The sequence below is a fragment of the Chiloscyllium plagiosum genome, unplaced genomic scaffold (genome assembly GCF_037043375.1).
Source record: "Chiloscyllium plagiosum isolate Xiang-an unplaced genomic scaffold, Cpla_swu_hap1 HiC_scaffold_8, whole genome shotgun sequence".
Lineage (NCBI taxonomy): Eukaryota > Metazoa > Chordata > Chondrichthyes > Orectolobiformes > Hemiscylliidae > Chiloscyllium > Chiloscyllium plagiosum.
Genome location: NW_028270146.1, coordinates 1,544,713 through 1,559,832, shown reverse-complemented (window position 1 = coordinate 1,559,832; position 15,120 = coordinate 1,544,713). Strand labels below are relative to the sequence as shown.

The 15,120-nt window shown below is 43.5% G+C and overlaps 1 protein-coding gene across 6 annotated transcripts in view; it reads right to left on the bottom strand.

The window, feature by feature from the left end:
* pomt2 (protein-O-mannosyltransferase 2) overlaps nucleotides 1-15,120 on the bottom strand; it is a 228,748-nt gene that overhangs the window by 44,020 nt on the left and 169,608 nt on the right. For all 6 annotated transcript variants that reach the window (XR_015757815.1, XR_015757814.1, XM_043701478.2 and 3 more), the window contains exon 17: nucleotides 3,467-3,526. Coding sequence is in view for 4 of the 6 variants with exons in the window: in XM_043701478.2 (XP_043557413.2) it covers nucleotides 3,467-3,526 (60 nt within the window). In the remaining 2 variants the exon portion in view is untranslated. The remainder of the gene's footprint in view (nucleotides 1-3,466; nucleotides 3,527-15,120) is intronic.

Genomic DNA, 15,120 nt, shown 5'->3' with positions numbered 1-15,120 from the left:
ACTTTTACCATATTATAACATGGGGAAGGTAATATATGTGTCAAATGATTGACTGTTTTTCATTTATTCACATATGGTGAGCACACTGCTAATTTCAGTGCCCGCGTTATTTTATGTGTTGCCCCTTCTGAAAACACACCCAGTGGGGGCGTATCATATCCATCATCGCGCTCTCTGCTCTCAGGCAGAGGCAGAGACAGAAGGACAAAGAGATCTTGAGAAAGTTGAGGATCTATTGTGAAGTAACTAGGCAGCTGTGTCAGCAGAACCAAAAGTCAGAAATGATCCCATTTTCACTCTCCCAAAGTCTGCTGTTCTGCAGATCTACCTATGAAAATAACAATAACCATTCAAATAGAGAAGTCATTGCAGCTCCTGGACCGGATTTCAGACGTTAACTTCATCGCTTCAACAAGGAATTTGAGCAACAGGCCACAACCGTTCACCTCAAATTCATACTGGGAGTTGCTTTCTTCGAGTACACCTTTCATTTTATTTGATACTTATTCTAATTTTGATATCTGTAATTTCCTGTAATAAATTTTCTTTATTAGTAAAGAACTTACAGGAGTAACTTTAAATAAACTTTTAAATCTGTTTAAATAAAACATGACTTTTAGTCTATTTGATCTTGAATTTTACAAGTTAAGTGATCATGAATACAGTTCATGGAGCAGGTAATAGGCATATCATCACATCCCCACACATTCTATGATTCAATGGGACAAGGTGGTTGGACACTTTAGAGTCCTCTCAATTCGTGAAGGATGCAATAGATAAAGGATCCTGAACATGGGAGACAGTATCTCGGACTACAACCAATTTAAAAATGATATTGATAATCCCTGGGGGAAAAAAAACAGAAAAGCAAGTCGACATGATCTTTTAAGGCCCCTTGGTCATTAGTTATTTATATGTTAAGTAGTCCACAGCTGGAGTACAGTGTACAGTCCTACTCATCGCACTATAGGAAGGACATGATCGCAATACAGAGGATGCAATCACCTGGAAGCTGCCTGAGCTGGTGCGATTCAGCTATAGAGGGAGACCAGATAGGCTGCAGTTGTTTCTCTTTGAAAACAAAAAGTTGGGGTTGGTACCTGATATTTCTTTTCACATTCACAGGAAATGGACATCACCAGCCAGGTCAAATTTATTGTCATCCATAATTGTTCAAAGTGAAGTGAAGAGTGAACTACATTGGGTCTGGATTTGCATGTAGAAGATGTTCCTGGTTGGCCCATCTGACTGCCCTTGGGAAGGTGGTGGTGAGCTGTCTTCTTGATCACTGCAGTCGTGCACAGTGCTGTTAGGGAGGCAGTTGCAGGATTTTCATGTGGAGACAAGGGCTGATTATGTTCCGATGTAACTACTGCCCTTGTCCTTCCTTGTAACAGCACGCCGTTTGGAAGGTGACGTCAAAGGGGCCTTGATGAATTTTTGCAATCCATCACGTAGATGAGCTACTGAGTATTGGTGGTGGAGAGAATATTTGTGGATGTGGTGCCAATCAAGCAGATTGCTTTATCCTAGATGGTGTTGAGCTTTTATTGGAGTCACACTCATCCAGGCAAGCAATATCTTATTTTTAATTTTTTATAATCATCTCTCTGCCTCAATTAACTGAATCATATGTCTTCCTTTCATTTGCTACTCAGCTTTACTCACACCGTCTGACATTCTTTATCATCTGCAGAGACTTATTATTCAGCCTGTTGACACTCCACTCACGATCTGTACTATCTTTTGATTTCTTTGCCTATACATTCTGTGCCTGTGTGCTTCCCTTCACTTCACCTGATGCTCCAAAAACTTGTGATTTTAAATAAGCCTATTGGACAATAACCTGGTGCTGTATGCTTTTGCATAGTCTTGGTGGGCCAAAGGGCCTGTTCCTGTGCCTTTTTATTTATTCTATCCTCCAGGTCACTTTTTCAAAAACTTCAAGCAAGTTCATCAGACATGCTCTTCCTGTCAGAAATCCATGTCAGCTATGTTTGATTACAATGTGCCTTTGAAATTGGTAGTTTATTCTGTCTCAGAAGTATACAGGAACAGGAGTAGACCATTCAGCCCCTTAAGGCAAAAGTGAGGACTGCAGCTGCAGAAGATTAGAGTTGAGAATGTGGTGCTGGAAAAGCACAGCAGGTCAGGCAGCATCCTGAATGAAGGCTTATGCCCGAAATGTTGATTCTCCTGCTCCATTCAGCCCCTTAAGCTTATTCCACCATTTAATGAAATCATTGTCGATCTGTGACTTACCTTCAAATACCTGCCTTTGGTCCATTCCTTTAAAGCTTTGCTTAAACATTGATCTGTCTTAAATTTAAAATTAACAGCTGATCTAGCATCAACTGCCATTTGTGGAAGAGAGTTCCAAACCTCTGCCGCCTTTAGTGTTAAAGTGCCTCCAAATATCTCTCCTGAACAGTCTGGTCCTAATGTTTAGAACTGTACCCCCAGTTCTGGAATTCCCAAACAGTGGAAAAAAAAATATCTTTGGCCATCCTGTCTTTTCCTGTTAATAGCTACAAGACTTTACTCAGTTCTTCCCATGCCCTCCTAAATTCTCAAAAAAAAGTGGGCTTAATTTGCAGAACCTCTGCTCATAACTTAACCCCTGAAGTCCAGGTGTCATTCTTGTAAACCTACATTGTACTCCCTCCAAGGCCAATAAACCTTTCTTAAGGTGTGGTGCCCAGACCTGCTCACGGTACTTCAATGTGGGATCTAACCAATAATTTGTCCATTACTGGAGTTAGACTGATTGGCCTGTAATTATTCAGTCAATCGATCCCCCGTCCTTTTTAAAAGGAGGATACAACATTAGCAGTCCTTCAAATCTTCCAGCACTATATTGCATATGGTAAAGTGATGGCCAGATGTTCTATTATTTCCTCTCTAGCTTTTGATTTTAAAAGCCTGGTGCACATTATATCTGGTCCTGGCAGTTTATCCATGGTATCATGAAGGGTTTTGATAACTTCAGTAAGGAGAAGCTGTTTCTGTTGCAGAATGATCAGCAACTGAAGATTTGCAAATATAAGGCAACTTGAAAAATAATCAAATGGCATGAAACAATACAGAAAGTAGTGATCTAGAATGCACTCTTACAAAAGTATTCAACATCAGATTTAACAGTAATTTTTAAAAGGAAATTTGATTAATACTTGAAGTGAAAACATCTGCATGGATATAGAGAATGTTGATTTGATATCACTTCCAAATATCAAGCACATGGCTTCTATCCATCTATTACTTTTACAAATTGACACTGGAAAGCAGCAACACCCTGAACAGCTTTTTGACAGTGTTCATCTGACTGGGAGAGGCCATTAAAAGATTAGTTGGTCTAACACAGCATTTCTATGTTAATTGGTTCAATCTGCAACAGTCATCTTTCTGCAGTGTTTTCTCTCATGATTAGGCAATACTTTACTTTCTCGGCTGCTGGTTGAGTACTTACAGGGTTTCCCAATAAATAAACTCTATATTCAGTCTCATTTGTCCCCGAGAAACGAAGGCCCTATGAAAGCAAAAGACTTTGTTAGAACAGTCACATTGCATCAGTTTTTCAATTTAGAAAATTAAAAGTATATTGAAATGAATTGTAATAGTAGTTCAAACTGTCAAATAAGAGAGGTCATTAAAAGATGCTATGCATATAAACAAGGCCATAAAAAGGTAAACTGAATCTTATTTACTTTTACAGAAAAGAGATGATAATAAGCTTCCTGGAGAGTTTAGTTAGCCATCAGCCAGTTCTACTGTCTATTTTGATACACGGAAGCCTGAAGGTGATTTGCTGATTGAGAGAACATGTGCATTGCTGGCTAGGCCAGCATTTATTTCCCATCTCTCCCAAATTAATTGTCCTTCAAAAAGTGGTAGTAAGCTGCCTTCCAGAAGTTGTTGATGTTTATGTTGTGTTGATCAACCCACAGAGCTGTTATGGAGGGAGTTGTAATTATATTACCACCCCTCATTCCACTGCATATCAGGATGGTGTAACCTGAAGAGGAAATTCATGTAATGCTTTTCCCAGGGGTCTGCTGTCAGAGGTGTTCTAGGTGGTAGAGATTGTGATTTGGAAGATTAGGGAGTTGCTGCTTTGAAACTTGTAGATTACACACACTGCTGTCACTTCATGTCACTGATGAAAGAAAAGAATATTTAAGGTGATGGATAGGGAGTGTCTTTTGTTAGATATTGTTACAGTTGGAAGGGACCTTCATTTGTCTGCACCAATATTTTATTCTTCACATTCCTATAGAAACCTTTAGAGAGTTTTTACATCCCATAAGCGATACATGAGTTTTTACATCCCATATTTTCCCCTTTCTTAAATCAATCCCTAATCTTAATCAGGAAATTAATAGACTGCTAATACAGAAACTCAGTGAATGGGGACCCAAGTTCAAACCCTGCCACAACAGCTGGTAAAATTTGAAATCAAGTACCAGGAACTAAAAATCTACTAATAACCACAAAAACTTCAATTGTCAGAAAAACATATCTGTTTCACTAATGACTTTCAGGGGAAAAAATCTGAAATTCCTAGCCAATCTGGCTGACATGTGATTCCATCCCACAGCAATGTGGTTGAGATGGACTTTCATCTGCTCTTTGAAATAGTCGGAGCAAGCGACTGAGTTGTATCAATTACTATAAAGTCTAAACAAAGAAATAAAATCGATGGGTCACCTGGCGCCGATCTAGCTACTGGAAACAACAAAGACAAAAGTACTCCTGTTGACCCTGCAAAGTCCTCCTTAATGAAATCTGAAGGCTAGTGCCAAAATTGGGAGAGATGTCTCATTGATTTGTCAAGTAAAAGATTGACATAATCACACTTTCAGAATCATTCCTTACAATTTCCCAGGCACTACCATCCCTGAATATTTCCAGCCCCACCAACAGGTCACACCCAGCAGAGGTGGCAGCATAGTGGTGTACAATTGGGAGAGCGTTGCTGTGGGAGTCTTCAAGATTGACTCCAGACATCATAAAGTCTCAGGTTAAAAATGGGCAAGGAAACGTCCTGCTCATAACCATGTACCATGCCTCCCTTGGGTGATGAATCAGTACTCTCTTCAATGTTGAGCAACACTCAAGAGGAAGCACTGGGAGTGGCAAGAGAGGAAAATATGCTCTGGGTGGGGGGAGGATTTTAATGTCCACCACCAAGAGTTGTTCAGCAGCAGTGCTACTGATTGACCTTTATGACCTGACCAGCTCAAAGCTGCTAGAATGGATCTGCAGTAGGTGGTGAGGGAACGAAAAAGAGGGAAAAGCCATCCTTGACCTCATCCTTACCAATCTGCTGGCTGCAGATGCATATGTCCATGCTAGTGTCAGTAAATGTGGAGAAAGTGAAGAGTGCAAATGCTGGAGATCAGAGTTGAGTGTGGTGTTGGAAACGCATAGCCGGTCAGGCAGCATCCGAGGAGTAGGAGAATCGACGTTTCGGACATAAACTCTTTTCCAGCAGCACACTCTAGTATCCATAAGTGTGACCACTATACAGTTCTTGCGCAGATGAAATCCCAGTTTCCCATTGAAAATACCTTCCATCATGTTGTGTGGCACGATCACTTTGCAAAATGGGACACAGATGATCAAACAGATCTAGTATTCATAAGGCACTGTAGGCCATTAACAGCAGCAGAATTGTACTCCAGCACAATCTATAACCTCACGGCCTGGCATTACACCCACTCAACCATTACCGTCAAGACAGGGCGCCAACCCTGAGTCAATGGAGTGTGCAGGACAGTACGTCAGGAACAACACCAGGCATACCTAAAACTGAGTTGTCAACCTGGTGAAGCGACCAAACAGAATTCCTTCTATGTTAAAGAGCACAAACAGCAAGTGAAAATAGACCAAGAATAGTACAGCACAGGAACAATTAATTTGGCCCACCAAGACTGCACCGACACTTGACTCCTTTCTAAGGACATAGCTGAACAATTCCACAACCAACAAATCAGATCTAAGTTTGGCAGTCCTTCCACATCCAGTCATGAATGGCAGTGGACAATTAAACAACTCATCAGAGGAGGCGGCTCCACTATTACCCCCATCCCCAATTATGAAAGAGCCCAGGAGAAAGTGAAGGCTGCAGATGCTGGAGATCAGAGTTGAGTGTGTGGTGCTGGGAAAGCACAGCAGGTCAGGCAGCATTCAAAGAGCACAAAAATAGGCATATCGGGCATAAGCCCCTCATAATGAAACAGCCCAGCATGTCAATGCAAAAGATAAGGCTGAAGCACTCATAGCAATCTTTAGCCAGAACTATTGAATGGATGATCCATCTTGGCCTCCTCCAGTGGTTCCCAGCATTACAGATACCTGTCATCAGCCAATTCAATTTACTTCACGTTATATAAAGAAGCAGTTGGAGGCACTGGAGACTGCAAAGGATTTGGGCCCTGACATTCTGTCAATAGTACTGAAGACTTGTGCTCCTGAACTTGCTGCTCCCCTAGCCAAGCTGTTCCAGTACAGTGATAACACTGGCATCTACCTGACAATGTGGAAAATTGCTCAGATATGTCCTAGATACAAATAAACAGGACAAATTCGATTCGGCTGATTACTACCCCATCAGTCTACTCTCGATCATCAGTAAAAACATAGAACATAGAACATAGAACAATACAGCACAGAACAGGCCCTTCGGCCCACGATGTTGTGCCGAACATTTGTCCGAGCTTAAGCACCCATCCATGTACCTATCCAATTGCCACTTAAAGTTCGCCAATGATTCTGACTCTGCCACTCCCACAGGCAGCGCATTCCATGCCCCCACCACTCTGGGTAAAGAACCTACCCCTGACATCTCCCCTATACCTTCCACCCTTCACCTTAAATTTATGTTCCCTTGTAACACTCTGTTGTACCCGGGGAAAAAGTTTCTGATTGTCTACTCTTCACCCCTCATCCTTCTCTGTTCCAATGAGAAAAGGCCTAGCACGCTCAACCTATCCTCGTACGACCTATTCTCCATTCCAGGCAACATCCTGGTAAATCTTCTCTACACCCTCTCCAAAGCTTCCACATCTTTCCTAAAGTGAGGCGACCAGAACTGCACACAGTACTCCAAATGTGGCCTAACCAAAGTCCTGTACAGCTGTAACATCACTTCACGATTCTTGAATTCAATCCCTCTGCTAATGAATGCGAATACACCATAGGCGTTCTTACAAGCTCTATCCACCTGAGTGGCAACTTTCAAAGATCTATGAACATAGACCCCAAGATCCCTCTGCTCCTCCACCTTACTAAAAACCCTACCGTTAACCCTGTATTCTGCATTCTTATTTGTCCTTCCAAAATGGACAACCTCACACTTGGCAGGGATGAACTCCATCTGCCATTCCTCAGCCCAGCTCTGCATCATATCTAAGTCCCTTTGCAGCCGACAACAGCCCGCCTCACTATCCACAACTCCACCAATCTTCGTATCAGCTGCAAATTTACTGACCCACCCTTCGACTCCCTCTTCCAAGTTATTAATAAAAATTACAAACAGCAGAGGACCCAGAACTGATCCCTGCGGAACTCCACTTGTAACTGGGCTCCAGACTGAATATTTACCATCTATCACCACTCTCTGACTTCAACCGGTTAGCCAGTTTTCTATCCAACTGGCCAAATTTCCCACTATCTCATGCCTCCTGACTTTCCGCATAAGCCTACCATGGGGAACCTTATCAAATGCCTTACTAAAATCCATGTATACTACATCCACTGCTCTACCCTCATCCACATGCTTGGTCACCTCCTCAAAGAATTCAATAAGACTTGTAAGGCAAGACCTATCCTTCACAAATCCATGCTGGCTGTCCCTAATCAAGCAGTGTCTTTCCAGATACTCATAAATCCTATCCCTCAGTACCCTTTCCATTACTTTGCCTACCACCGAAGTAAGACTAATTGGCCTGTAATTCCCAGGGTTATCCCTATTCCCTTTTTTGAACAGGGGCACAACATTTGCCACTCTCCAGTCCCCTGGTACCACCCCTGTTGACAGTGAAGACGAAAAGATCATTGCTCTGCAATTTCCTCTCTTGCTTCCCACATAATCCTAGGCTATATCCAGTCAGGCCCGGGGGACTTGTCTATCCTCAAGTTATTCAAAATGTCCAACACATCTTCGTTCCTAACAAGTATCTCTTCTAGCTTACCAGTCCATTTCACACTCTCCTCTTCAACAATACGGTCCCTCTCATTTGTAAATACTGAAGAAAAGTACTCATTCAAGACCTCACTTATCTCTTTCGACTCAATACACAGTCTCCCATTACTGCTCTTGATCGGACCTACCCTTGTTCTCATCATTCTCATGTATCGCACATACGCATAAAATGCCTTGGGGTTATCCTTGATCCTATCCGCCAAAGATTTTTCATGACCTCTCCTAGCTCTCCTAATCCCTTTCTTCAGCTCCCTTCTGGCAATCCTATATCCCTCTAATGCTCTGTCTGAACCTTGTTTCCTCAACCTTATGTAAGCCCCCTTCTTCCTCTTTACAAGACATTCAACCTCCCTCGTCAACCAAGGTTCCCTCACACGACCATCTCTTTCCTGCCTGACAGGTACATATATATCAAGGACACGTCGTATCTGTTCCTTGAAAAAGTTCCACATTTCCACGACATCCTTCCCTGACAGCCTATGGTCCCAACTTATGCTCCTCAGATCCTGTCTTACAGCATCGTATTTACCCTTCCCCCAATTGTAAAACCTACTCTGTTGCACGCAGCGATCTCTCTCCATAACCAAGGTGAAAGTCACAGAATTGTGGTCACCATCACCAAAATGTTCACTTGTCCCGGTTCATTACCAAGTACCAAATCCAATATGGCCTCCCCTCTGGTCGGGGATTCTACATACTGAGTTAGAAAAGCTTCCTGTACACACTGCACAAACACCGCCCCATCCAATCTACTTGATCTAAAGAGCTTCCAATCAATGTTTGGAAAGTTGAAATCACCCATGACTACTACCCTGTGGCTTCTGCACCTTTCCAAAATCTGTTTCCCAATCTGTTTCTCCACATCTCTGCTGCTATTGGGGGGCCTATAGTAAACACCCAACAAGGTGACTGCACCTTTCCTATTTCTGACTTCAGCCCATACTACCTCCAAAGGCAGATCCCCCTCGAACTGCCTTTCTGCAGTCGTTATACCATTTCTAATTAGCAACGCCACCCCCCCCTCCTTTTTTACCACCCTCCCTAATCTTACTGAAACATCTGTAACCAGGAAACTCCAACAACCATTCCTGTCCCTCTTCTATCCACGTTTCTGTGATGGCCACAACATCGTAGTCCCAGGTACCGATCCACACCTTAAGTTCACCCACCTTATTTCTGATACTCCTTGCGTTGAAGTATACACACTTGAGCCCATGAGTAAAATGATGGAAGGTGTCATCAACAGTGCTACCAAACAGCATCTGCTCAGCAATAATCTGTTCAGTTTGTGTTCTGCCAGGGCCACTCAGCTCCTGACCTCATTACAGCCTTGCTTCAAACATGAACAAAAGAGCTGAATTCTCGAGGTGAGGTGAGAGTGACAGACGTTGACATCAAGGCTGAATTTAACAGAATGTGACATCAAGGAGGTCTAGCAAAACTGGAATCAATGGGAATTAAAGGCAAACTCTCCAGTCTGCTTGGCCATTCAATCATAGAACATAGAACATAGAAGAATACAGCGCAGTACAGGCCCTTCGGCCCTCGATGTTGCGCCGATCCAAGCCCACCTAACCTACACTAGCCCACTATCCTCCATATGCCTATCCAATGCCCGCTTAAATGCCCATAATGAGGGAGAGTCCACCACTGCTACTGGCAGGGCATTCCATGAACTCACGATTCGCTGAGTAAAGAACCTACCCCTAACATCTGTCCTATACCTACCCCCCCCTTAATTTAAAGCTATGCCCCCTTGTAATAGCTGACTCCATACGTGGAAAAAGATTCTCACTGTCGACCCTATCTAAACCCCTAATCATCTTATACACCTCTATCAAGTCACCCCTAAACCTTCTTTTCTCCAATGAAAACAACCCCAAGTGCCTCAGCCTTTCCTCATACGATCTTTCTACCATACCAGGCAACATCCTGGTAAGCCTCCTCTGCACCCGTTCCAGTGCCTCCACATCCTTCCTATAGTATGGCGACCAAAACTGCACACAATACTCCAGATGTGGCCGCACCAGAATCTTATACAACTGCAACATGACCTCAGTACTCCGGAACTCAATTCCTCTACCAATAAAAGCCAGTACGCCATATGCCTTCTTCACCGCACTATTTACCTGGGTGGCGACTTTCAAAGATTTGTGTACATGGACACCAAGATCCCTCTGCTCATCCACACTACCAAGTATCCGACCGTTAGCCCAGTACCCCATCTTTTTATTACTCTTACAATCATGGCTGATAAGTTTCTCAACGCCATTCCCCCCCCAACCCTTGATCCCCTTTACAATCAAGAACCTATTTATCTCCTTAAAATATTCAATAAGACCACAAGAAATAGGAGTGGAAGTAAGGCCATTTGGCCCATCGAGTCCACTCCACCATCCAACCATGGTTGATGGGCATTTCAATTCCACTTACCTGCACTTTCCCAGTATTCCTTAATTCCTTGCGAGATTAAGAATTTATCAATCTCTGCCCTGAAGACATCTAACATCCCGGTCTCCACTGCGCTTCATGGCAATGAATTCCACAGACCACCACTCTCTGGCTGAAGAACTGTCTCCTCATTTCCGTTCTAAATTGACTCCCTCTAACTCTAAGGCTGTGCCCACAAGTCCTCATATCCCCGATTGACGGAAACAATTTCCCAGCGTCCACCCTTTCTAAGCCATGGGTTATCTTGTAAGTTTCTATTAGATCTCCCCTCAACCTTCTGAACTCTAACGAATACAATCACAGACTCAACCAGCAAATCAACCTTTAGAGAAACCTGTACTAGCACACCCAGATCCCTTTGTACTTTGGCTTTATGAATTTTCTCACCGTTTATAAAATGGTCCTTGCCTGTGCTCTTTTCTCCAAAGTGCAAGACCTCACATTTGCTCGCATTGAATTTCATCAGCCATTTCTTGGACCACTCTCCTCAACTGTCTGTAACCTCCCCATCTCCTCAGAGCTACCTGCCTGTCCACCTAACTTCGTATCATCGGCAAACTTCACCAGAATGCCCCCGGTCTCTTCATCCAGATCATTAATATACAAAGTGAACAGCTGCGGCCCCAACACTGAACCCTACGGGATACCACTTGTCACTAGCTGCCGTTCTGCAAAAGAACCTTTTATCCCAACTCTCTGCCTTCTGTCAGACAGCCAATCCCCAATCCATGCCAGTAGCTTACCTGGAACACCATGGGCCCTCACCTTACTCAGCAGTCTCTCGTGAGGCACCTTATCAAAGGGCTTTTGGAAGTTTAGGTAGATAACATCCACTGGGTTTCCCTGGTCTAATCTACTTGCTACCTCTTCAAAGAATTCTAACAGGTTAGTCAGGCACAACCTCCCCTTACTAAATCCATGCTGACTTGTTCTAATCTGACCCTGCACTTCCATGAATTTAGAAACCTCATCCTTAACAATGGATTCTAGAATGTTACCGACAACCGAGGTTAGGCTAATCAGCCCATAATTTACCATCCTTTGTTGTGATTCTTTCTTGAACAAGGGGGGTTGCAACAGTGATTTTCCAATCATCTGGCACTTTCCCTGAGTCCAGTGATTTTTGAAAGATCACAACCAACACCTCCACTATTTCTTCAGTCACCTCCCTCAGAACTCTAGGATGTAGCCCATCAGGGCCAAGAGATTTATCAATTTTTAGACTTTTAGCTTATGAAATACTGTCTCCTTTGTAATGGCTACCATACTCAACTCTGCCCCTTGACTGTCCTTAATTGTTCGGATATTACTCATGCCTTCCACTGTAAGGACAGACACAAAGTATTTAAGTTCTTCAGCTATTTCCTTATCTCCCCTCACTAACCTTCCTGCATCAATTTGGAGCGGCCCAATTTCTAGTTTTGCCTGTCGTTTGTTTCTTATGTATTGAAAGAAACTTTTACTATCATTTCTAATATTACTGGCTAGATTACCTTCATATTTGATCCTCTCCTTCCTTATTTCTCTCTTTCTTATCCTCAGTTTATTTTTGTAGTCTTCCCAATCTTCTGATTTCCCAGTGCTCTTGGCCACTTTATAGGATCTCTCTTTTTCTATGATACATTTCCTGACTTCCTTTGTTAGCCATGGTGGCCTCATTCCCGCCCCAGGTAATCTTTCTTGTCTTGGCGATGTACCTCTGTACTAAGTCCTCAGTTACACTCAGAAACTCCTGCCATTGTTGCTCTACTGTCTCCCCCACTAGGCTCTGCTTCTAGTCAATTTTCATCAGTTCCCCTGCAATTACCTTTTTTTAAACACCATTACATCTGATTTTGCCTTCTCTCTTTCGAACTACAGACTGAACTCTACCGTATTATGATTGCTGTCTCCTAAGTGTTCCCTGACTTTAAGATCTTTTCTAAAGTCTGGCTCATTACATAGCTCTAAATCCAGAATAGCCTGTTCCCTTGTGGACTCCATCACAAGCTGTTCCAAAAAGCCGTCCTGTAAGCATTCCATGAATTCACTTTCTTTGGATCCACCGGCAACATAATTCACCCAGACTATTTGTATATTGAATTCCCCCATGATCACCGTGACCTTGCCTTTCTGACGTGCCCTATTTCCTGGTACTTCTTGCATCCCTGGTCCTGACCACTGCTGGGAGGTCTGTACATAACTCGCATCCTGGTTTTTTTGCCTTTGTGGTTCCTCAACTCCACCCACACAGACTCCACATCATCTGACCCGATCTCATTTAATGCCATAGATTTAATTTCATTCTTAACTAACAGGGCAACCCTGCCCCCACTGCCCACTCTCTGTCTTTTCGATAAGTTGTAAACTCTTGGATGTTTAATTGCTAGTCCTGAATCCCCTGCAACCATGTCTCTGTGAAGCCTACCACATCATAATCGTTTACGATGATTTGTGCCGTTAATTCACCTACTTTGTTTGAAAGGCTTCAAGCATTTAGGTAAAGCACATTAATGCTAATTTTCTTATCCTCATAATTTCCATCACCTCTAGTAATATGTCCTAAGTTATCCTTCGTTTTTGCTTCATTCCTAGTCTGTATTGAACTTAAACCCTGCACACTTGCTAACCTGCTGGTTAACCTTCTACTTGACTCCATATTCCCTTTTGCTTTCCCTTTCCTCCGACTCAAGTTTAAAATCGTGGTGACCAGACTATTTATCCTTTTTGCTACAACACTGGTTCCAGATCGGTTCAGTTGGAGACCATCCCATTGGTACAGATCCCCCTCCCGCGCCCCTCCCCGGTTCCAAAATTGATGCCAATATCCCCTGAAATGGAAACCTTCTTTCCCACACCAATCCCTTAGCCACGTGTTTACTTCCCTAACTTTCTTATCCCTACGCCAATTAGCACGTGCCGCGGGCAGTATTCCGGAGATTATGACCCTGAAGGACAGGTTCTTCAATTTCCTTCCTAGTGCTTGATACTCCCCAAACAGGTCCTCCTTCCTAGCCTTGCCTATGTTGTTAGTGCCAACGTGGACCCACAACAACTAGATCCTCTCCCTCCCACTCCGATATCCTTTCAAGCCATTCGGAGATGTCCTGTACCCTGGCACCGGACAGGCATACACCATGCGAGACTCCCGATCCAGCTCACAACAGATACTATCTGTCCCCCTAATTATAGAATCTCCTATTAAAAACTACTTGTCTTTTTGCTCCCCCCTCTTGAATGGCCTGCTGCACCATGGTGCCGTGGTCAGCTGGCTCATCCTGTCTACAGTCCTTTTCCTCATCTATACAAGGAGCAAAAATCTCATACCTGTTGGACAAAGTCAGGGGCTGAGGCTCCTCCACTGCTGACCTCAGAACCACTTACAGTCACACCATGTTGGTCCTGATCACTGACTGTATTTGAATTACTTAATCTGCCAGGTGTGACTACCTCCTGAAACAAGTCCATGTAACTCTCCCCCTCCCGAATGTGTCAATGACCACACCTCTACAGCATTCTGTGGCAGTGAGTTCCATAGATTCACCACTCTCTGACTGAAAAAGTTTCACCTTACGTCAGTTCTAAAAGGTCTTCTCTTTACTCTAAGGCTGTGCCCTCAGGTCCTCATCTCTCCTACCAATGGAAACAGCTTCCCAACATCCACTCTGTCGAGGCTATTCAGTATTCTGTATGTTTCAGTTAGATCCCCTCCTTCATCTTTATAAACTCCATCAAGTACAGACCCAGAGTTCTCAAACGTTCCTCATATGTTAAGCTTTTCATTCCTGGGACCATTCACGTGAATCTCCTCTGAACACGCTCCAAAGCCAGTATATGCTTCCGGAGATGGGGCCCAAAACTGCACACAATACTCCAAAGGTGGTCTGACCAGAGTCTTACAGAGTCTCGGATGTACATCCCTGCTTTTATATTCTAGTCCTCTCAAAATAAATGCCAACATTGCATTTGCCTTACTAACTTATGGGTGGCACAGTGGTTAGCACTGCTGCCTCACAGCGCCAGAGACCCGGGTTCAATTCCAGCCTTAGGCAACTGTCTGTGTGGAGTTTGTACATTCTCCCCGTGTCTGTGGGGGTTTCCTCCAGGTGCTCCAGTTTCCTCCCACAGTCCAAAAACATGCAGTTTAGGTGAACTGGCCATGCTAAATTGCGTGTAGTGTTAAGTGAAGGGTAAAATGTAGGGGGATGGGTCTGGGTGGGTTGCTCTTCAGAGGGTCAGTGTGGACTTGTTGGGCCGAAGGGCCTGTTTCCACACTGTAAAGTAATCTAAAGTAATCTAATCTAACTACTGACTCAACCTGCAAATTTACTTTGAGAGAATCCTGGACTAGAACTCCCAAGTCTCTTTGCACTTCAGACTTCTGAATTTTCTCCCCATTTAGAAAACAGTCAGTGCCTCTATTTTTCCTACCAAAGTGCATGACCTCTCACTTTTGCGGCGTTGTAATCCATCTGCCACTTTTTTTG